Raw genomic sequence first — 24,268 nt, forward strand, 5'->3', positions numbered from 1 at the left:
AAAAATCTACTCTGTAAACACTGTGTGAATGAAGATTTTTTGACTTCTGGATAAATACGCGTCAATACTGAAGATAAGAATCATTATGAGCGTATGGCCAATGAGTATAGTCTTCCGCTTTCTGTACATTGTGGGAAGCGAACAAAATATAATTTTGGGGCCGCTGCTCCAGTTTACTTGTACTTGCCTACTTATACTACCTACCTAGTTAGATACCTAGGATACAGTGAATGAGTCTTTCGTATGTGCATATAATGAAATAGGGGAGAAGGGGTCAGTTTTGAATGGAGAAAGATTAGAATATTAAAAAGTTTGTGGAATGGTTTGAATGGGTTTGAAAATAGGTAGAATGTAGTTTTTCATAATGGCAACACCTGTTTACGTCACTGTCATTTGTCATTATTAGTAATATTTGACGTTTTATTTGGAGGTTATATATCTGTTTTTGAAGTGGTCAAAACTCCATATTTTTTCGGAATGTTTTAAGGATTTTACTCAAAATATATACTTCTGACTGATGTAGGTAAGTAGAAGTGTTGTTAGTATTGATTGCAGTGAACACCCAAATTCTCATACTTATATTTATGTTGTGGTGAATCTGGGCCAATGTTTTTGACTTGGGTGGTAGGGGCACTTTTGAATTTCAAAACTGCCCCTTCACGTTAACAAGCATACTTTTGTCTGTTTCATGTTCTACATAATCATTCATCTTTTCATTTTCTACAGGCAAAATGGTTCGAAACTATAAGAAAAAGCGAGAGAACGTAATAAATGAAGATAAAATTACGAAAGCAGTTTTCCAAGTCATAAATGGTCTTATGAAACTAAGTGAAGCTTCAAATGTATACAATGTGAAAGCTAATACATTGTTTTATAGAGTGAAGCGTCACAAGGAGAAGTTCAAACCTAAAGCTGAAGATTTTACGAGTAAACACACAGTCAACCAAGTATTCGACAATCAGGAAGAAAGAGTACTTGCTGGCTATTTGTTAAAATCATCTAAGATGAATTACGGTTTTACATATAAACAGGCCAGAGAGTTAGCATTTGAGTATGCAACAGCATTAAAGAAATGCCCAATAAAATGGACAGAAAACAAAGAAGCAGGTATTGACTGGCTAAAAGGATTTATGAAACGACACAGAGAACTTACACTTAGGAAACATGAAAATAAAAAAAAAAAATCCAGATCCACTAACTTCAACAAGCACAGCTGCGGTCAGTTGATAACCATGTGTGGTAAGTGCCATCAGAAATACTTTTCCTCCAGTTTTATATTTCCAAGAGCAAGGTTCATGACTTCATGCTTTTTGGGGGACTTTCTGGAAGCCTATGATTTGCAAATAACCCCAAGAGTGGATGACTGGCAAATTGTTTCTTAAAGTTCAAGACCATATTAAGAAGTTAGTAAGATGCACAAATGAAGATCAAATATTGATATATATCGAGAGCCACTGCACAATAGACGCAATAAGATACTGTTGTGAAAATGGGATAGTCCTTGTAACACATAAAATTGCCAGCCTGTGGATATTGCAGTGAATGGCACCTTCAAGAAAAAATTGGTCTATAGAAAATGCAATTTTAAAAGTGCTCCAGGCCATTTCTTGTTTATTTTTTCCTTGAGCAAGACAAAACTGTAATCTGCTATAGTAATACATAATGTGGCAACCTACACGAGTTTTAGTGCAAAAACATCAAATACACAATGAAATAAAAGATACAGTTGATTTAATGTAATTCATTCAAAACTGCCCCCTCTCTCCTAGGTCACAGGTATGCTTCCCTACCCATACGAATAATGTTAAATTCGTTAGTTACAGCAAAATATTGTTCAGAATGAAGAGCTCTTAGACCTACTTTAGGATGTGCACCTACGAAAGACACAACCTGTATAGGTCAAGAGGAGTTTAGTATCAATTACTAGCGTACCTAAAGTTTTCAATAAGTAATATTACTACTACTAACTAATATTGATACTAAAATAAAATTTAATATGAGATAAGTAATTATTCAATTTTAAAAGGAAGAGAAGCCGCGAGTAACTTATCAGCGCACCCTTGCATCTTGGGCAGTCAGTGAGCTCTCACGCTGACCGCTCGTTCTTTCACCACCACCGCCGCTAGGTGTAGTAGATCTATGGCCGGTAGTATAGATTTTCTAGCGCTCCGACAAAAAGCCTACAAACTTTTTTCTAAAATAGACGAAAATTCCAGCCAGTACCTACCTATACAGAATTTCGCGCCTTTTATACGTCACGTAAAGAGCAGCGTCATCTTTAGTGGTGTTCGAGGGCACTATTCAGTTTTTGTTCGCGGCGCGGGTCCCACACGGCTCTTCATGTCTCTTCACAAGCGATATAGCTTTTGTTCCCGGCACTTTCAGGCGTAAAACGCGGCTTTTTGCTAACCATTTCGTTTTAATGGCATGGATTTTTTTTGTCGTATGTATGTAGGTAGGTAACTATGTTTGTAACTACTTATACAGTGTAGGTGCTTAAAGTTTAAGTGGTAAGGGGTTATATTATTGCAGTCATTCTAAACGACTTTTGTTCTACGACTTTTAGTACATTGTAAAACATTATCAATAGCAGAGATACTTAATTGATAAAATTATCACACTACTGATACTACTTAATAGTATCTATATCTATAGGAACCTACCTAGGTACTCCCTACGGATCCGTCACTTATTGGATAAATGTGAAACCTAGCATGGAATGAAGGAATATTAGGATTGGGAGATGAGTAAGTAACTATAATATAAGTTCCTAGGTACTTTGAACAATTCCTACATAAAGAAACACTGAAAATATTTTAGAATAAAGATTAAGTACTACCTCTTTTAGGACTCTGTGCCTTGACTTCTCATCGCAGCCATTGTGTAAGTATTCGAGAACAATTTAAAATTGGCTTTATTTTTCCCAGTATAAGGTCTAACTTTGAGCAGAAGCTGAGTCAGAACGTTAAATGAGGCGTTTTGTAACGACACCGCCTAATGCCTTTAATTGCAGCTACTTGAACACCCGAAGGTACTTACTATAGGTACTTAACCAGGGAGACACCCCCTTTTTAAAAGCAGTTTAGCAACGATTCACTGTCTGAGGGCAACGAATGCTGGTTTTTAGCGAGTGCAACTGAATTATCTTAGGTGGAAGAGTGGGAGAAAATAATGCATCTACGGTTATTTAGAAAAACGCTGAAAACCTACCTAGGTACCTATGTTTCTGATTTTACAAAGTATTAAGTTAAGTTATACTTACCACAGAATAATAACTAGTCATTAGTTATACTGAGGTACGTATATCTATATATACATAGTGATACTTACATAGGTTTTTAAGTCGGGTAAGTATGTGAAATGTATGCAGGTTTAGGTTTTATAAACTGTAATTGTTGATGTCCGCTTGATAAAAATAAGTATACTTAGTCCTTGTTTAAATATATTCAACATTAATTCATTTATTGGTCCATTATTATTATAGGAGTAGGTAGGTACTCGCTCACATTATTTACCTATAGGTATTTATGTAAATATACCTACGTACTAAAACACATTTAAAGAAACGTAAAATTTTATTTCTTAAAATAAAGATATGAACAAACCGGAACTTCCTCCCCGACCGGACTGCGCGCGGCTAGAATATAAACCAACAACTTATTTCACTCTTTGAAATTAATTAAAACTTTTCATCAGAAGCTAATTAAGATTTCCCAAACATCAAAAACTTGATTTGGCTTGTCGAAATTCAAACCTCTTCATAAAACAAATTATAGTCCGATGGACTCGTGTTTTTATTTAAATTATTTTTACGTGATTGATACGAATTGTAATTTACTAACAAACTAACAGTCAAATTCATAGAAAATAGTTAAGAAACATTTGATGTGCATTTTAGTTCCGACACTCTTTAAGGATAAAAGAGTGTTGTAAGTGAAGGTGATTCATAGACATCTAAAAATCCTGTTTTAACTAATACACCGTTGTTATACAGATTACAATACGAATGAGCGGCAACGTCGCATTTCATTGCACCAGAGACAATATATTTTGTTTTTTTTGTAATGCTGTATAATTGAAAAGCCGTTTTTTATTGTGGTTCGCCATAAGGCTATGGATATTTAATTTTTCTGCATTACAATTGGCATTTGACAGTTGATAGTGACATTGACATTCATTTCATATTTCATTACTTATTTTTGTTTTCGTCAGTTTCCTTACAAATTATTATAGATTAAATAGATTTATCGCCTTGTTCAGTGCTGTGCCTTCATTTATTATACATTATCTGAGCCCCGACTCCCGACTATCATTAGAAAAATGGAAGGAATACCGAAGCCACTTGTAAAGAAAAGTAGGAGCGCAAACTGGCTTACCGAAGAAAAGGTACGAACTCTTTCTACTACTTACGGGATTGGTTTATTACGTACTCATTTCAATAAATTTGTGTTTACCAACAGTTGAGATGTCACAGCCTGTTATTCTTTATTATAGGAGCTATTGAAGACGTTGGTGAAGGAGCAGGTATCGGTGATCGAAAATAAAAACACGGATGCCAACACCAATAAAAAGAAAACCGATGCCTGGAACAAACTTTGTTCTACGTAAGTATCTACATGTGGAATGTGTATGTCACGGAATTACTCTTTAATAATTTAGCAATCTTTATGAGATATGTAATAGAAAACCCTAATGAGCCTGACATTTATAAGTATGTATATTTTACAGATTCAATGAAGTGAACAGCACTGGGCTACCACGTACTGTAAAGAATTTAAAGACCCAGTGGTCTATGATAAAAATGGACAAGAAAAAAGAGCTATCCAAAGAAAGAAAATCGATTATGAAAACTGGGGGTGGCAGCCAGTCACCAGTCAACCACGACGATGATGAGATACTGAGCTGGCTGCCAAATGAGTTTGTTGTCGACTCAAATGAATTTGACAGCGACTCAGTCAGAGTAAGAAATGCCTTTTTAAAGAAATAGTGGTGTCATGCATGTTTTGACTTGCAGATATTAAGTTGCACACAACAGAGACCACTGAAATAGTTAGGAAATTAACATACATTAATATTTAGTGTTCTTTTTCAGGCTAATATACCTGCAGAGACACCAGCAAAGGCACCATCTCCGCTTATAGAAGTAATTTATGTGGTGTCTCCTGAAGCTGTAGAAGTATGTATACATATTTACTTTAAAATCTTATTGCATCCATCTCATTGTGAAAAATGTATTTATAAGATTACCCAACTGTTTGCTCCTTACAGAATAATGACAATATAGAAATGGACACCTTATTGTCCACCCAGCTACCCCTCACTGAGAGCCACCCACAGCCGGAGACTACACACACAGCGCCTACCCCCAAACAACCTAACCCCAAACGCTCAAAGGGTAGTAAGAGGAAACGGCAAAATAAATTGAATGAGGACAATGAAAATGTAAGTGTATTTTTTGATATTATACAGGTACCATTTGCATTTTTTGTTAGAATGATGAAGATGTATTAATAATATGTATTATTATTTACAGATAGATCTAAATAAGCCTATGGAGACATTAATTGCGATGCAATTAAAAAATGAGGAAAAGAGATCTAGGATTCTCCACTTACAAGAAATTTTTTGGGAAAAAAAATGTGGTTCTTTAGGTATGTACAAATTTTTGTTTATTATCTAAAATTATTTCTTATGAAATTTTGTCTTGCAATATTTCCAGCTATGTTTCGATCATTTTCATTTCTCTCCTCTGGGTTGTTTCTGCCTGCCTCAATGTTATCCATGATATCTGAAAATACAAGGCATATTTTAATGAATAATTCTTTTCCAGATTTGAAGACGGCAACAGAGGAAGAAGATTGTAATTAAAAATTATAATTAATTAAGAATTATTTATAAGACTGATTATTTATACAACAATTATATGTGATTATTCTGTGATTTTAGTAAACTTAATTAATAATTTAATAGCTAGTTATAATTTAGATTGAAAAAAATAAAAAACTCCCATAATTACATTAGTTTATTTTCTGTTAGCCCCTTAAAAAACTTAGTAACACTTACCAACATGATCAGCCATATCTATGGCAATATTATGCAGTACTGCAAGTGCCATGATGACCACTTTTCCATTTTGCAATGAAATAGGTAGTCCATGTAGGAGGCATCGGAATCTCTGTTTCCACACCCCGAAACACCTTTCTACGGTGTTTCTTGTTGCGATTTGTGCCTCATTATATCTTTCTTCTTGTGGTGTGCGTGGATTGGGCACAGGCGTGAACAGATAAGGAGTACAAGCATAGCCCGAATCTCCAAGTAATCTGCCATTCATAGCATTATGCTCAAAGCGATCTTTGATGCTGGACTCATTGAAGATTCGGGCATCATGCGTACTCCCTCTCCATCTAGCCACAATATCCGTGATCCGCAGCCTGGCATCACACACAACCTGAAAGTAGAAAGACATATTAATGTTTATTTTTTATTAAGTCACATTACTATTGATTATGAGTTACATGAGACGATATTAAAAGAGTGGTTGCCCCAAACTTGATTAGCACAAGACAAAGGCTCAGTGAAAACAAAATGGGTAGGTACATTCCACAAATAATTATTAAAACAGTAGTAAGGTATACTGAATTTTAGTCACCTGAACATTCAATGAGTAATATCCCTTCCTATTGATGTAGTATTGTGCCATATCTCCACCAGTTTTTTTAATTTTGATGTGTGTGCAATCTATTGCCCCGATTACATTTGGGAAGTTCCTGATTGCTCGGAACTCCCTCATCACCTGCTCTTGTTCCTGCAGCGTGTTGGGCATGGCAATGAACTGGTCACTTAATCGGGCAAGAGCTCTTGCTACTCTAGCGCAAATGCGGCATACAGAAGCTTGGCTTATGCCATGAAGCTCACCACTGTCATCCTGAACCTAAAATTATTTAAATAAAATTTGTTATTGTGGGTGAAATACGTATACAATTATTACATTAAAATATGAACTCTGTACAGGGTGTACATGGCTTTTCTTCACACGAGATGTCCTCTATGTAATACCTATCGCCTTATAGTGAGATTTTCTTTTGTGAGGCAAGGAAAATAAAGAGGCAGAAATGGTCAGCATAATTACATCATTCACATCCTCACTCAGATGGAAACACACTTTCTCTACTAACCTCATTCCTCGCCCAGCACCGCAATGCTGTCAGCACCTGTAGCTCAGGGGATACTGCCAACCCTCTTGGCCCTCGCGTAATTTCATGGCGAACTAAATGGGTAATACGCCGTACAGTATCTTTGTTAAATCGATATCTTTTTTTAAACTCAATGTCGTCCAGAGTAAAAGGGTCTTTTCTTCGCCGGTACACCTTTCTCCTACGTCGCACTCTATTGGCATCAATTCGAGCTATCAGCTGTATGTTAATGAGATTGTTCATCACATCCATCACTGAATCACTGACCACCGAAAACAATTATCACAGGGAGGAAACTACAAGGAAGGCGCAGAGTGAACATAGGGAAAACAACACGAGGGAATGTGAAACCAATGTGAAACTTAAATTATCGGCTGTCAGTTGTCAATATCTCGTTAATATTCGTTATTAACCTTCGGCTAGATTCGGCTGGTAAAATATGCTTAAAGTTGGCTTAAAGAAGCCTCATCCTGATTGTAAATTTGAGATGTTTAGAATGCCGTTATAGTATGATTATAATGTCATTTGTCGTCTATGAATCATCTTTTTTTGGTTCTGCTTTGTAAACCCTCAGTAACGCTGTTTTAACGTGGACAAATTCTCTATGAATTCGACAGTAAATATCATACTTTTGTTGCTTGTTGAATGCGGGTTAGGTACTTATACTTATATTATTTATTTATCAAAATATTTTACAGAATTATTGATTACTTATATCATTGCATCACAAAAATCACAGAGATTTGTCCGTGATGAATCATTCTACGTGATTAGGTACTTAATAACTAATTATACTTATTTATATTTTATACAATACACAAACTTATTCAATATTACACGTTAATTAAATAAGTACAATAGAGGGTAGTTTAATAATAAACCATCAGCCAAACATACAAGATAGTTGGTGCATATTCGAACAGTGTTAAGTTAAAGTAATATACAATACAAGTATTCCCTTAACACCCTTTATACAAACCTACCCCATTGATTAACATGAAAAGCAGGGTTGCTCGTATTATTTGTGTCACTCGAATAACATGCAGGTACAGGTATAGGTGAGAAGGGTGATCATTAGTCATGTTGCCTACCCTCTAAGCTTATGTCCCGTGGTGGCTAAGCGAGGGAGATTAGTGGATGCTCAGACGTACGGCTCCACGGAGGGTCTCTAGCATACTAAAAACAAAATTTGGGAGCTCTTTTGCCCGAACCACGACTCTATTCTATTTTATTCTATTCTCTGTGGGGGTGAAAGTACCTGCATCTGGCTCTCTCAAGTGGAACCTTTGTGCATATCCCCAAGGTCTAAACTGCCTTCCTAAGCTTGGACCATTTCCCACCACGCTGGTCCACTGCGGGTTGGTGGGTTCACATATCTAGATGTGCTAAATCTAGATAATACAGGTTTCCTCACGATATTTTCCTTCACCGTAAGAGCGATGGTATACATTGTACTTAAATTCAAAGAATTCATTGGTAGGTAGGTACATGTCAGCGCCGGGATTCGAACCCGCATCTCTGGCGTAAGAAGCGGGCGCTTAACCGACTGAGCTACCACCGCTCCTTTGCCCGAACCACGACTCTATCTCAAGGCATTAAAAAGTTAGTTAGTTTTTTCGGTTTTTGGCAAGATAGAGTAACCCTTGTGGCCTGTCGCGACAAATGAAGGGGAAGCCACAAATGTAGCTCCGCCGAGCCTGCTGCCCCCCGGCTCATCACACTTGTGACCCGGCGGTGGAGCCGGCAGTGTTGCGTCCACATACCACGTACATTCGGGTGTAATGAATCTTTGTTCAGTCATTACGAACTCAATACTCAATCATTTATTGCATCCATAAGTTTAACAAACTCTTGGCAAGTAATCTATCAACAACAGATTTTGTCAATCGATAGGGTAACTATCTTTTATTTACATTATCTTTAACCATACGTAAATATTGGACAGTACGTAATTTATAAAGAGTCTTTCCAAAATTAGGAAATGATAAGTACTTTTATTTATACTCTTTACATTTTCCAGTAGGTAAATAGGTAATATACAAACTACAATTACAATGTGGAAAGGATATTTATCCACGGATAAGGAAAACTCTATCTAACCATAAAATATATAGGAATATTAAATCTTTGTAGGTAACTAGATACTTAAGTACTTACATCTTTTTTTTTTTTGAAACTTTACTTTTCTAGTTTTACTGTAAATGTAGGGCATTTGCTCCACATTACATGACTATCCAGCTTGTAATGTTTAACCAACTGAATGGTTGAAAACACGGTACGGTAACCAAAGAATATCCTCCTCAACTCTCTTCTCTTCATTCGACGACAAACACTAGGTTTAGGGTTTGCCACAGTGTTCAACACGCTTTAATTTACAATTTCAAATACTTATCCATACTATTCAAATATAGGTTTCCTCTCTCCGTTAATTCTTTGTCCCATTAATAGTGTATCTACTCATAAAACGATGTCATTTAAAAAATAGCAAATGATCATAAAAACGACATTGTTTTGGCGATCTGTCCCTTCGTTCGTTTCAGGAAAATGTCATCAAAATATCGTCAGCTTCATAGCTCGAGTCACAGGGACCGCTTAGGTACCTAATGGGGCAGTGGTAGAAGGGGGCATCTTTTTCTTTTTGTTTTGCACCCTTTCCTGATTCCGTCATGTGTTGGTAGTTGGTACTTTTAGGGTTCACAATCTTTACAGCCCGCAATAGTTAACTTGGGACCAGAAAATCGGTGACAAAAGAAGAAAATCATCGTAGGTTTATCGTTCACAAAATATACACATTGATGATGAAATTTTCCATCGATGAGCCAATATATTATAACTTAATAATTACTGAAACTATTTATTACTTATTTTTTTACAGAAACTACTAGAGATATGCTGAGAACATAATAAAGTTAACTCATACTTTGTACCTTGTTTAGAATCCGCAAGAGTTAACTTCAGTCTCAACTGTTAACGTTATTATATCATTAACCAAGTTCTCAATTTAAGTTTTGCAGGTAGTATTTATTTACTTTATAGACTACTTAATTTCAGTAAAAATAAATCCACCTAATATTTTGCCTAAAATAATGTAAGTTACCTTCTCAAAGTCACTCAAATCCTTTCATTCAGGTAGCAGCTCGTATTTTATCACAGAATACGCCTGAATGATCATTGTTTTATATTCTTTTTTTTCATTTGAACGTCTGAGAAACTGGAGCTCCGGTGAGGAAATTATCATTTTTCTTCTGCAAAATGGGGTTAGTGTCGTAAACCGTTTTGTATTCAGTCCCGTTGTATAATAAAGATTACGGAAGTAAATAGCAGGTTTTATAAGAAAGGAAAGGGGGAAACATTTTTCCTGCAGGGTGGAAATTATATCTGTCCGCATTTCACATTTCAGATTTCGTGAATTGTATTCAAGTGAAAAAGAGAGAGAGAGAGATATTTAAAGCTGCTTTTTTTTATTCTCTCTCTCTCTCTCTCAGCCTTCTGTAGTCCACTGTTGGACATAGGCCTCTCCTAACGATCGCCACCCCAAACGTTCACCCGCCATCTGCATCCAGCTGCTTCCCGCTACCTTCCGCAGATCATCAGACCAACGGGTTGGGGGGCGACCACACGCCGTTTGCCGACACGGGGTCTCCACTCCAGAACCTTTGTACTCCAGCGGTCGTCGGCTCTGCGGGCTACGTGGCCAGCCCATTGCCACTTCAGCGTGCTAATCCTTTTGGCTATGTCGGTAACTTTAGTTCTCCTGCGGATTTCTTCATTACGAATCCTATCTCGCAGGGACACGCCTAACATAGCCCTTTCCATAGCACGCTGAGCAACTCTGAGCTTGTGGATAAGCCCTTTGGTGAAGCACCACGTCTCGGCTCCGTAAGTCATCACTGGCAACACGCACTGATTGAAAACTTTATTACTTATGTGCATTTGCAGAAAATCATACATTGCCATTGATTGATAAATAATAAATAAAAATTGCTATTAGGGACTTTTGCTAACTCGTATAATTAATTATATGTAAAACCTACCTTACCTTTATTTATCTAATATTGTTTACTGATAACTGATAAATGATAAATAATTTAATAGAAACAAACCGTATGTGGTCATGAAAAAATGCACAGGTTTTACGATTAAGTGCCAATTTAAAAGTACTCAAGACGCAAACCACACACACATATCAAGAGTAACCCCCCAGAGACAGAATTTAAACTTGCATTCCGAAATGACGTTGAAAATACATTTCCTGCGACGCCGTGCGGTTAATTGGAACATTGGCTCGATAAACAGCAGGCTCGTTTCTGTTCTACCCCCTACGGAACCAGCGCCGAACACTCTCCGCCCGCGAGACTCTGTTTCCGAAACACATTAGGAGGCGAGTTTAGGAATATTGTACAATCAACACCTTTTTTTAGTCGTATACAATTGTAGTCTCTTTAAGGTAAGCGTCCACCAATCGGTATCTTACGCATCGGACTAAACGCATTTTCATAAGTGTATGTAGAAATGGATGCACTTGTGTGAATTTCTGTACCAAGAATACAGAATGCCATGTTTTCGTTGCGTACGTTGCCGAAAGGTAGGTCAATTTCCATCTTATGGGGTCAAACCTTGGAGGGAGCTAGAAGAGAATTATTGTTAATATTACCGAGGAATTTAAACCGACTGCTTTGCACTGCACTGCTGCTTAGGTTTTTAGTTCACTTGCTATATGTAACAGTAGTGTCATAGTTATGCTGGCAGCAAATTGATTCGGTGTCGATGAAGATTAATCGTGAGAATATCGGCATAGTCAGAGTTAACTAGCAGACGTGGTATCCGCTTTTATTTATAATTTACTTTACTTAATAATTTATTTTCAATTTTATCGGAGGTGTAGTTTGAAAGGTTTTAAATACAGGTGTAAGTTGAGTACAATGGCAGCTTATTGGCATCTATTCCAACGTGTTCTTTCCTCACTTTAAGTATCTACGGGTAATATTTAGAAATGTATCCGCTTTAAGAATACTTACTTATAATACAAAAACTTTGAATACATAAAAATCTAAATGTAAACGGACTTTAAACATACGCTTCCCGGAATATTTTGAGGCGTGGTTTGCCTGATAAATAGAGGATGTTATATTATTGCATTGCGGGGTAGGAAATGGACTTTTATAAGGTAACCCTCGCTTAGAGTGAGAAATTGGCAAGCTTACGCCAGTATGTGATGGGTTAACTCGCTTTAGGGTACAAATCGACGGTAGTTCACCGGTTATGTGGAGTTAGCGGTATTTTGTATCTACTTTGTATGGATCGTTGCAACTGGATTTACATATTTTCTGTATATGTAGCATTTTTATACCGAATATCAGAGAAATATAGAGATCGAATACATGAATAAGTATCAATGATTCGGATGCATATTTTTATTGATTTCAGAATTTATACTCGTTTGAATTTCTCTTACAGCCTGAAAAGGAAATTCCACTAGCCTAAATACAAATACAATATACTTAATTTGCACCAAAATAAAATAATTATACATCACACGAACTTATAACTAACACGGTACAAGAAGGCAGCATTATTGCTTATAGTAATCTCTACCAGACAACCTTTGGATGGAGGCCTACCCACTACCCACGCTCCATGGTGTTGGCTCCATCTCGCGAACTTGTTTTCACAACGATTTTCGGATTTAAATTAAGTATATTGAGTTTGACACCAATTACTTCGTAACTGTTATCCTTCAGTGGAAGGAGACCCTTGCCCCAGCATGTGGGGACGTAATGGGTCGAAATGATGATGAAATGTTTCTTCGTTTTGACTTCGCGATAGGGCCCTTGAAGCCATCAAACCTCCAGCTGGAAGTTCATTACACCTCGTGTCCACCGTCACGCGAGGTCCACATTAATTAGTGCCGCCGTGAGCCGCCGCTGCCAATCGCACGCGCTGGCAATTAGTTCCAGACACGGGCCGGACGACGCCCCGATCCAGTGCGAGTTGGTGGCGGAAGTCGTGTGGACCTTCGCTTCTCATTCTCATCACCTGTTACCATCATTGAACATAATAACAAAATGACAGCTGAATGGTATAGTGGTCAGTGACCCTGACTGCTATGCCGAAGGTCCCGGGTTCAATTCCCGGCTGGGGCAGATATTTGTTTAAAGAGAGATTTAGTATGTACTTACCTATCTATGTATTTGTGATTTGTGTAGATATATCAGCTGTCCGATACCCATAACACAGGTTCTGCCTAGCTAGGGGTCGGATGGCCGTGTATGAGATGTCTCCACATATTTATTATTATTATTTATAAAAAGTTGCATTCTGCCAAAATCATATGAAAGTAACTGTCAGCTATCGATAGATAGATTTGTTGAAACTGTCAGTAAATAGCGTCGCGCACCAGTCAAATCAGTACCCGTATCATGAAAATTCGAGCTAACGAATAGAATCGAATGCGAGTGCGACTATTGTCAACTTGACAGCACTTTCGAACACTTTTTACCTTTCGAATGAGTTTCGAAAAGAATGACCACAGAGTTCATAATATTATTCTGACAATGACCTATGGAATGATAGCTGTCAAACTTTCGCAAATCTATACACCGCAATACACCGCCATTTTGTTGTTGACAGGTTGACAGCACTTTCGAATAGACTATCGAATAGAATGTGCTGCGTTTTTTCCGGATAGCTCTACTGATATAATTTTTAGGGATCTGACAGATGTTGGGCAGGCGACTGACGAACGACGCTGCTTATGGATTGTTATTGTTAATTGCAAATGTGTAGTGGTACATTAGCTGCCTGTCTATTCGGCTCCTAATACATTACCAAAAAACACATAATCATCCAATTATGGTACACTATTGACATTGAACTTTATATAATCTTATTATTACTTACTGCAGCAGCATCTATCCAGCATGTATCCCTCTCACATGTTACGTAACAGTTGCAATCTTATCGGAGCTGGATCGGGGCGATCGATGGCCGAGATCGGCCGAGTGTCAACTGCAGCGGCGTGCGGCGGACGCTTCGGCCCAATTATTGCCGATTGTCCTCCACTCTTTATTGTTTTATACGGGCCCTAAGGAGCTGTGTGTCATCCGCGCAAACAATATCTGGATTGGCCCGCCAGGTTATACTATACAGGGCGTTGAAGAAGAATAGTCAGCCGAAACACTACTTCCACCCGGGAAGTTAATTAGGACCGCTATTGGCCGTGAATCAAAATACCGAAATGAACGTCTATCGTCCATAACTATAGTTATTTATTAAATATCATTCGGTAGGTAAGTACTCGCAACTAAGCTTCAATGAGCAATAATAATGCCAATACGCAAGTAGCTTGGCACCGACGACAAACGAAATTGCTTATGTATTGAAATTAAATTGAATATAGGACCGTAGCCGCCACGTATTGCGCTGAATATAGAGGATTCGGGAGCGATGGCTCTTTTACACGTGAAGACACGATTATACAGGGTGTTAAATTAAATGACCATGATAAATGACACATCATAATCTAGTGGTCATTAATACTAATAATAATCATTAAATATTTTTAGTTTTTTTGGGAGTCATTGTTGTCATTTCATCAAAATCAAAGTATATTTTTTTTAATGAATTGTACAAATTATTTATTCCTTTGTCTTTCTTTATAAATTTCGATTTAAAGGAGAACGTACAAAAACAGTTATACCCTGCTGTGCCCATATCGGTGTCAATTCGTGTACGACTATAAACGTTATAAATATTTATATCATTTTATTTCTACCATAAAATACTTCATAAACATTAACAGTACAATAAAAAAACGAGAATACAGGTGTTACCGCACTCGGTGGGTAAATAATTTACTGCCTTTATGTAATAAACTCCGACCACGGAGAGTATGATTCCGAGAAAGTAATAGTGCGGCTTCCACTTGATGTTGGAATGAGATTTTCCAGCAACTCTCCCGTGTGCTGCCATCTAGGGGGAGGTTCGTGGAAGTTACATGTAAACAATTAATATTTGGTATTTACAGAAAATTCATGAAAATTGGTATCAAGGAACATAAGTACGTGTCTAAAGAGAAGATTTAGATTCACCCAAAGACTACAATGTCATAACAGTCTTTGTTCCCATCTTTACAGGTTTACCGATTATACAGATACCTGTTATAACAAACATGTAACTGTAATAATCCAAAAAAAACAGTAAGTACCTACATATATAATATTTTTTCAAGTGGCACACTCTAGTTAAGTAAAAAAAAAGAGAAGGCGAATTCTCACACCGTCGCCAGCCACCCCCAGTACCAGGTTCCTACACTTCCCGCACAGCCTCCGCCATCGGAAGTTATAAAAATCACTTAATTCCCCTCCTCAGAGAGCTGTTCAATTGGAATATTAGCCTTCTGATAACGAATTCGTCAGCGCGGGGCGGGCGCGGGGCGGGGGCGGGGGCGGCAAAGAATTGAATACTACCCTCTTATTCAATCTCGTTTCTATTTAATGCCGAGTGGATGCGAAGAATATGAATATGCGGTGGACGTTTATCGCCTGAATAAAAGTAGGAATTACGAGTGTGTGTGATTGAAACTCTGAGTGTGAGAAAACGGGATAATGACCTTTGTGTTCGTTTGTAGAGATTTTGTTATGGTAATGGAGTAGTATAATGTTACAAGGGGTGACGACCACTCATTTGGTATGTACTATCATAAAAATATACGTAAGTATAAATGTAATAGGTGCTACTTCAGAGCAAACCCCAGGTTTTACGGGCTGTACACCTAAAACGCACGGGAGTGAAATGAGTTAATATCTCTATTTAAACGACTAGGTAACAAGTCAATTAAACTTGTATGTATTGGAGAGATGTGGCGCACTAGCACTTGGTATGTGAGCTGAACAAACACTGTCGCCGTGGAACCTCTCTCGGCCTGCGTAATCGGATAAACAAAGAGCGCGTAACTTGAAATTCGTACAAATAAAGTTATGTTAGCGGAACAATGTTCGAGAAAATATAAAGACAACATTTTTTCGTAGCAAAAGTAAATTGAATTTCTCAAAGCTTTATCGTGAAAGTGAGTTACGGCAGAGATCCTAGCAGTCGTGATTGTTGCGTAAACACACGCACTAAAAGACAATCGCAATATGGAAAGAGAACAGTTTTTGCCAAAAGCTTAGCTTAATATTCAATAAGTTACATACACACGTATATTTATTCATACCAGAAAGATGACTATATAACTTACTAAAGGTATATAATAACTAACTTATATAACAAACTAAAGGAAGCTTTCGTGAAATCGTGTGTATACCACGATAATGTTTTCGTCTCTCTACAATAATAATACACTACCATTTATTGTAATGTGATTATTTCACAGAGTTTCAATTAAATTCTAAATGAAAAATTGTATTTAATAATTTTCTGCAATGCCATGGACTTAATTTACTTCTCATCTGACAGCATCACAACTCATTAGTGTCATGGTTACATTACAGATAGAGACGATAATAATATAATATATTTTTATCATTCTTTAAATAAACACGGGTCCTGCTCACACACTGTATAATACTACGGGGAGCAAAGGCGTTATTGAGTCAACTTCACCCAAAAATATTTATATTTTTCATTCCATTGGCCAAACTCTCAAACTCAAACTCAAATTTTTTTATTCATCGTACAAATATAAAATTTTCTGATGAACGTCAATTTTTACAAATTACTCTCCGTTCGGATAAGGGGGGGCTCTTTCTGTCTAAGGAGAAGAACGGAGGCAAGAAACTCCTGAGCCATCTTTTCAAAAAAAGACTTAAAACTAGTTGGTATACAATACATATAAGCTTAATAATTATTATTATAATAATATGAGCAGAGCTAACTACTTATCACAGCCATGCATTAACGTCCTCTAAGTAATCATCAATTTTATAATAAGCTTTTTTACTGAGTTTCTCTTTAATGTAACACTTAAACTTATTCTCTGGCATTTGAGCAACTTCTGCTGGAAGCTTATTTTCATAAATGACAGTCAATATTTGGCGGAAATTTTGTTTCATATCGAGCACTTTATATCGAATGGGGCTCTCGATATTTTCACAAATATTTTACATAATAAGTAAAAACGTCGCGGCCAAATAATATGTTTAGAGGAAAGGAAACTCTGTTGATAATTATTATAATACAATCAGCTCGTTGAAATATCAGACATAAATATCAACTAGTTAAGTTTGTGGAATGTGACGGCACATCAATATTGAAGAGATATTGAAGATATGTAATATTCAAGAAGGTACCTACATAATTATAGTCAATTATCTAGCGACTGGAATTATTATAAGCAGTATTTATAAACATAACGTATAATAGATTGATATTGATATTATGTTATAAGTATGTGAATTTACTTCAGCTTCAAAATAATCTTTCTGTATCTTAATATGATATTACTCTTCATTATTTTGAACTTGCCAAAAGATATGATGGGTGCAATATATTTAAGAAATCAACAGCAAAAACATCTTGTATTCACAAAACTTATCACAGTTTCAGAACGTTGAACACAGTCAGCGGCAGGCGGGTTACTCCATACCTACTGACGAAAAACGAACGAGAGCTGTTGTCATGCAATCGGTACGTTTAATACAACGAGATAGAGTCGTGGCTCGCACAGTATCGCTCTGATACTACGTTTTTCGTCATATGTAGTGACCCCTCAGGCGGCTGTGCGACGCAGGGCGACTCATGTTCTGTAAAAGCGGCTGATATTTGTCGGCGGCACGTCGCACGCGACAACTGTGTCGACTAAACGACGACTTTCTTCACTAAATGGAAAACTATCGGGGAAAATATCTGACCCATTTTTTCCGCAACTTCCTTTTGGTCATATTCGGATATGTCGTTGAGGAAAAATCTGTTGCGTCCTATTTTGGGCTTGGGTTCAAACGCTTTAAAAACCTTTATTTATGTATTCCCGTATTCATGATGTAAGTAAATAATTTCATAAAAATCTCAGCCGCTTTTATTTACCTATTAAGTACACACTAAATGTGTATTTCCTAAATAAGAATCAGGAATTAGCCACTGGCTTCCAAAAACACCAACACAACCACCGTAAAAGTACACAACCGGTAAACAAAAGGTGTAAACCTCCAATTGACATCTTTTAATTACAAAATGGCGTCGTATGATCGGTATGGCAGTCGCGGGCGGGCATGCGGCCGTGGTCTCTCTATATTGAATTCCCAGATACCATACGCAATAATAACATGCCTCAACTGTAAGATCGGGACGTGTAGCTACGGATAGATTTGGCATTCCTCTGCGCTCTTCCGATCCCGGGAATTCGAAAAGGTCAACGGCAGAATACATAATGTACTTATTATGTGCCTATACGTATCTCTGTTCATTTGTGGATAGATATTTACAATGGGAATTTAATATATTTATGAAAAGTTGTAGCATTAGGCATAATTCCTAAGCTACAATTATGTTTTCAACCGAACTTTTACTTATTGTCAACCACACCCGATTCTTAACGTTCTGTAACTTTTTTGACATGTCTTTTAATTCATAACATTCTTCTTGGGTCTAATGAGTTTAATCAGTACCTAGTACTTAATCGTCGAAAAATATGAAGTATCTTTTTTCAGCAGATAATCTCGAAAGCATATTTCAACTGAAGCAGCTTGACGGCAAAACTGCAATTTATTCATTGTTTTAGTTTTTAAAGCGCTAAGTGCTGAAGTAGCGCTAGATTTATGATAACGGAAACTGTTCGTACCTCGCGAACAATTCCATTTCCAACTGAGAAACAAAATGGAAGAAAACTCGAGAAGACTCAGTTAATTATGTTATTTATATTTAATTCTTGCAGTTGTTTAATGAGAATATACTTACTTGCTTTCAACAATGTTGTAAAAGGTAGAAAAGGTTTGTAAATTTTGAAAGTCGATTCGCAGTTGGATGTACTTAAGTAGGCGTACTTAATTTGTTTGATAATATAAACGTCGGTTTAATATTCAAGATGAGAGATAATACAAAGATTTTCTTGGTGGGCCAATTTGTATTTAAGTGGATGCTTGCAGTGAATAATTATTCAGAATGCGAACGACTAATCTCATTCAAACTCGACATCGGCTACAATTAATACAACCTGTGCATGCTAAGTATTTTTAAACAGCAACATTTGTGAATAGCCCTCATTCCTTTTAATTAATTCCCTTAATCAAAACAATGTCGAGGCCATTCTCCTTAAATTTTATCGCGTAGGAAATGAAGTCAAAACAAATTCTATCCCAGGAAAAGTTTCACGTCCTAGTTTGTAGTGAAATTTTTCGTGTTTTAATTCCATGTGAATACTGAATAAAGTGTAACTTTAGTAAATACAAATACGTTTTATAAAACATTTATACTTTCCTACTTTCATATGAGTTTTAATTACGGTTAGCCGATGTGAGTGCACCTTTTCCCTCAATTTGTATTACGTTCATATTTTACGCGATACAGATTCACTAGTTAGTACTACTTTTGTTCTGCATATTCTTGCTAACATAATACTTTACCCATTTGTCAAAATTTAATGACCAACAAATACAATTTCTTTAACCCAGTGTTAATTATCTCTGGTTAGGCAATTCAAACACCATGTTGAAATCACGCCATTTTCCCAACCATTTTGCCCTTTTAACAGACATTGACACTGGGCCCATTACGATCAGCCAGGCGGAAAACAATACGGCATAAAAATAATAAATCAAGCCATCTAAACCCTTTACTGAATTGGCGCGAATAAGGGTGAGGCCTCATTGGTTCGTTTCGTTCGCTGCGTTGTGTCGCGTCGTCCTACAGGATGTAAATTGTAATGTGTTAAGTGCATAAGTGTATAATTTTGGACGATTAATTTTATTAAGTAGTATTTGGTATATAACTTCCTTATGTGTGTGTTATTGATTATTAATTGCATGTTAATTTTAAGCATGTTATTTAAGTATAGCTATTTTTATTATACTAACGTTACGATACTCCTATTCTGTGATAAACACTTTAATTCGGTGATAGCATTATGATCATCCTGCTATAACATAAATAAGTCTTTCGTATTTTTTATCATATATTAAAATATCATACATTATTATCATATAGTAAATTAATTTAAAGCATATTCGGAATTACTCTTAACATAGGTACATATATTATTTTAATTTAAGTCATTGAAACGGCGATGCTCCGACAACGCAACGCACGAATGGGGCCTCGCCCTAATTCGGAAAGGCCGCCAATTACGGCAGCCGTCGCGACACAGATGCGATGTAATAGAGTAGGCATTGCGAGCTCGCTGTAGCTTCAAATGAAAGGCGGCAGATGTGGCGACGCGGCTCGGCGGTGCCAGCCATAGGAACTAAGAGATTTTATAGTGTTGCTGACGAAACGTACGAAAATAAGTTGTTACGCAATAGTTACCAACGTCGTCCACTTGAAATCGGTCACCCATCCAATGGATGACCGTGCCACGAGTTAGTGGTGATGATCAGTTACGATCACTGAAGCTAGCTGGGTGTATTTCAACAAAAAATTAAATCCCAAAGGGTTAAATTTAACAAAGTAAAAGAATAACAGAAATGTAATATAATGGTATACAGTGCTATAGACAGGTGAATGCTTTAGTTTTAATATTAGTTACGTTATTACAATAATGACACGATTGACGGTGTTCACATGTTCATTGAATGAATTTCCAAGCGTGTCTTTATATTTAATTACTTTTTTTTGTAAATGACAAAACATTCAATCTATCAAGTACGTACTCGTTCAAAACCCGTCAAGGTGAAAAATATAGATAGTTTAAGTTTGATCTACATAATAATAATAATAATAATAAAAACGTTTATTCCGTGCCATCGCACACACACAGAAAAAAAAAAAAAAGAAAACATAATGAAAAACAGTAATAAATGAACACAAAGACCTTATGACTAAACAAAAGAAATAGAGGAGAGGATATGTGTGCGTTGTCTGGCACCGAAACGGACGGCGGCTCAGCTAAGGCGGTAGAAGATAATAATTATATTACCTACTACCGCGCTGATTTTCAGCCGCTTCCCTTTATGATGCCACTGACTATAAATAAAAACTAAAAACTATAAACTAAAACTATGGCAAGTGCACGGCCGGCAGCTGTGAACCAAGGTCACCCGGGGTACTTCACACGCATAAGCGGTTCGTGTTTTCAGCGGCCCCGAGTGCCTCACGCGGCTGTAAAAGGCTTTATACTTTTTATTTATATAATGGATTGTTAATTGTATTTAATTAGCCTACTACACTGTCACATTGGTGCCTGAACTGCAAAGGTGGTGAATGTTCACATAAATAAATGACGTCATCGCTCACATTTTGAACCACGAGCCAAGAGGATCGATACTGCGTCCTCACCAACGGAAAACGCTTTCTTGCATGTAATTTTTATTTTATTTTTTGCTGGAATTGACGGTCCAATTTTTACGTGAATTGTGTTGGAATTCCAATTCAGGCTCCAAATAAATGAAAAAAAAAAACTACGGTATCTTTGACCTACATACCTAAATCAAATTATACATAATATTTTATAGGGGAAGCTTTAAATCTTAGATATTATAGCAGAAAATGCAGTAAAATTTTACAGTCAGAAATTGTAAGATTCGATTTGGCAACAGCTAGACTAAAGACAATTTACGCCGCGGCTCTTAAAACTTTGTAAAACATACAAAGTTGTCGAAGAACTAACAGGCCGGCGTGGGATGCCCTATATTCATATAATATTAAGTATCTCTCTATGCTCGTTAGCTAGATGTGATGTTTAAATGTAATAAACTTTGTGAAAATAAATATGTACGTAACAGAAGATAATTTATTTATGATTACATTCAAGTTATTCACATAACATGACTACAACAGTAATTGGTTTGAGCGTAAACACGTTAGTGTTAAAACTATAGTAAGCAAACCAATTTTGGACTGAAAATGTAGTGTTCACAGTTTGGTGTGCAGATGTGAAGCTATATTCACACGTTACCGTAATAAGTAGACCTCAATCAAAGTTTCGGGAAAATTAGATAATTTTACCTGAAACAAGTTAATTCCGTTTGGATTGAAATTTCTATGTCGCGGTATACGTTTACGCGCTGAATAAACTATAATGGAAATAAACATTTGGTCATTGTCACCAACGTAAACATCAACAAATTCAAACACCAAACTACAACACTATATACACTAATAAGGTGGAAACCCATATGTTAAATTAGTTTTAGTTTCTTTAAAAATAAAACATAAAATAAACTATTTCTGCACCTTGAAAATACTATATGATTCGAACCTGGGAAAAGTCTCAGATCTAGAGTTCCTAACCACAAGCCTAGCGGTCCTGCCGTCACGGCTATATATTTTTATTACGAGTTGATCGCCCACTCCAGCGGCTAAGAATAGGGTTGTTATGATAATATTATTGCTGCTGTTACTGTGCCGACTCCCGGAATATATCACCTACAAATGCTTGTTTTTGCCAAAGATTGCTGTTTGTGGTCTTAGTCAATTTATACACCGCCGCCATTCCAGGGAGGTTCGTTAAGTGAATGGGCGTATTGACTGCTTTATTGAAACCATAACGTATATTATTGTATCTACACACAGGGTAGGTTTAGGTCGTATTTATGAAATGACAAATGTACTCGTATACTAGCTACTTACTTGTTTTAGCCCTCGGTTTCGGCATCATACGAACCGTTAGCCCGGCCGCAGGGGAGGTAGGGTCATCTTCCCTGCCTCCCACTGGGGTAAATCCTGACCGGCGCGTCCTCGTCGCGGGGGTGGGCACCACTCGCTGCAGTAGGCCGGAGGGAGTCGGTGGCTAAGTCCGGTCAGGGACCCAGCTCTGCGGGGTATATCGCGGACCCCTGCCCAGGGATACGGGTGAAGACCTTAGCGGCGGCTACAGCGGAGAAGATGGAATTCGGTACGGTGTAGGTCGGCGGATGAGGCAACGGATCTGGGGTACCGTAGGCGACAGTAGGGTACAACCTGAACAAGTCGGCAACTCCTGCAACTGATGCGTCTCCACACGTAGTGATCACTCATTCCTGTGGATAAAGACGTTGAGGTCGAGAGAGAGGCATGAATGCTGGGCAAGTTCGTGTTTCTTAAATGTGTCCCAGGCGATGCAGCGCCAGGCCTGTGGAGAGGTCACTTCACCTGCGTCTTTTTGGAAAGATGTGGGAAACAACACGGGGAGTCACAGTCACCGGTGATAAGTCTGCGCCAATGGACGTGATGCGCGGGCGCCAGGGGTGACTCTCGACGGTAGGATAGCCCATCGCGGCTAATTGATCAGTTACCGCCTGCCTTAGCTGGGCAGCCCCCGGCCAATAAGGTACTGATCCGTCCCTCATCTTGCGCTTCTATAGGTGTGTGGAGCAGCAGGCGCGTCACAGTGTCTGTAACAGGATGGGTTTTCTCAACACCTAGAACACAAAGGAAAAATAAAAATAAACAAATGCACTTAAAGACTATGCGCTTCGCCACTTGGAATGTGAGAACAATGATACCCGGTCAAGACCCTACTCCTGACAATATACCAGAAATTAGGAAAACAGCTATCATCGATAGAGAACTGTTAAGACTCCGGGTTGACATAGCTGGACTCCAGGAAACTCGCCTCTCTGACGAAGGAAGCCTACGAGAAGAAAATTACACCTTTTTCTGGAAGGGGAGACACGAGAGCCAGCGCCGCGACTATGGTGTTGGTTTTGCTGTGCACAATAAACTTCTTGCCTGCATGGAACCCCCTGCTTACACTTCGGAACGTCTGATGTCCATGCGATTGATTACCTCAACTGGTCCGGTCACGTTGGTTTCTGCGTATGCTCCGACACTGGCTTCCAAATCTGACGTCATAGACAGCTTTTATGATGAACTACGTTTATTAATTGAGTCTATACGAAGTTCGGACAAAATAATTGTGCTCGGTGATTTCAACGCTAGAATTGGGAGCAATTCAACAGATTGGTCTGATTGCATTGGAGCACACGGCATCGGGAATATGAATGATA

The 24,268-nt window shown here is 37.6% G+C and overlaps 2 protein-coding genes and 1 long non-coding RNA gene across 3 annotated transcripts; 2 read left to right on the forward strand and 1 right to left on the reverse strand.

Moving 5' to 3' along the window:
- Positions 1-388: 388 nt before the first annotated feature.
- LOC125489005 lies at positions 389-1,730 on the forward strand. The gene is made up of 2 exons (XR_007266658.1): positions 389-519; positions 727-1,730. It is a non-coding gene; the product is annotated as an uncharacterized LOC125489005 (long non-coding RNA).
- A 2,119-nt stretch (positions 1,731-3,849) lies between these two features.
- On the forward strand, positions 3,850-6,067 carry LOC105385195. The gene is made up of 7 exons (XM_038120573.2): positions 3,850-4,386; positions 4,495-4,604; positions 4,729-4,960; positions 5,093-5,176; positions 5,269-5,442; positions 5,534-5,651; positions 5,831-6,067. The coding sequence occupies exons 1-7, from the start codon at positions 4,321-4,323 to the stop codon at positions 5,866-5,868; spliced, it is 822 nt and encodes a 273-aa protein (XP_037976501.1). The 5' UTR covers positions 3,850-4,320; the 3' UTR covers positions 5,869-6,067.
- Positions 5,647-7,807, reverse strand: LOC105384837 (putative nuclease HARBI1). Its single transcript, XM_048623188.1, has 4 exons — positions 7,176-7,807; positions 6,650-6,931; positions 6,064-6,448; positions 5,647-5,788 (listed from the first exon to the last, which is right to left on the reverse strand). The coding sequence occupies exons 1-4, from the start codon at positions 7,443-7,445 to the stop codon at positions 5,673-5,675; spliced, it is 1,053 nt and encodes a 350-aa protein (XP_048479145.1). The 5' UTR covers positions 7,446-7,807; the 3' UTR covers positions 5,647-5,672.
- Positions 7,808-24,268: the final 16,461 nt, after the last annotated feature.

This window comes from Plutella xylostella, chromosome 9, assembly GCF_932276165.1.
Source record: "Plutella xylostella chromosome 9, ilPluXylo3.1, whole genome shotgun sequence".
In the NCBI taxonomy this organism is placed as follows: Eukaryota; Metazoa; Arthropoda; class Insecta; order Lepidoptera; family Plutellidae; genus Plutella; species Plutella xylostella.

Bases quoted from the DNA above. Each gene is read 5' to 3' on its own strand.
- LOC105385195 (XM_038120573.2), top strand. From the start codon at position 4,321: ATGGAAGGAATACCGAAGCCACTTGTAAAGAAAAGTAGGAGCGCAAAC. The intron at 4,387-4,494 runs GTACGAACTCTT...TCTTTATTATAG, and splicing joins ACTGGCTTACCGAAGAAAAG to GAGCTATTGAAGACGTTGGT. The intron at 5,177-5,268 runs GTATGTATACAT...TGCTCCTTACAG, and splicing joins TGTCTCCTGAAGCTGTAGAA to AATAATGACAATATAGAAAT.
- LOC105384837 (XM_048623188.1), bottom strand. From the start codon at position 7,445: ATGGATGTGATGAACAATCTCATTAACATACAGCTGATAGCTCGAATT. The intron at 6,932-7,175 runs GTTAGTAGAGAA...AAATAATTTTAG, and splicing joins GGTGCTGGGCGAGGAATGAG to GTTCAGGATGACAGTGGTGA. The intron at 5,789-6,063 runs GTAAGTGTTACT...TTGTATTTTCAG, and splicing joins AGATATGGCTGATCATGTTG to ATATCATGGATAACATTGAG.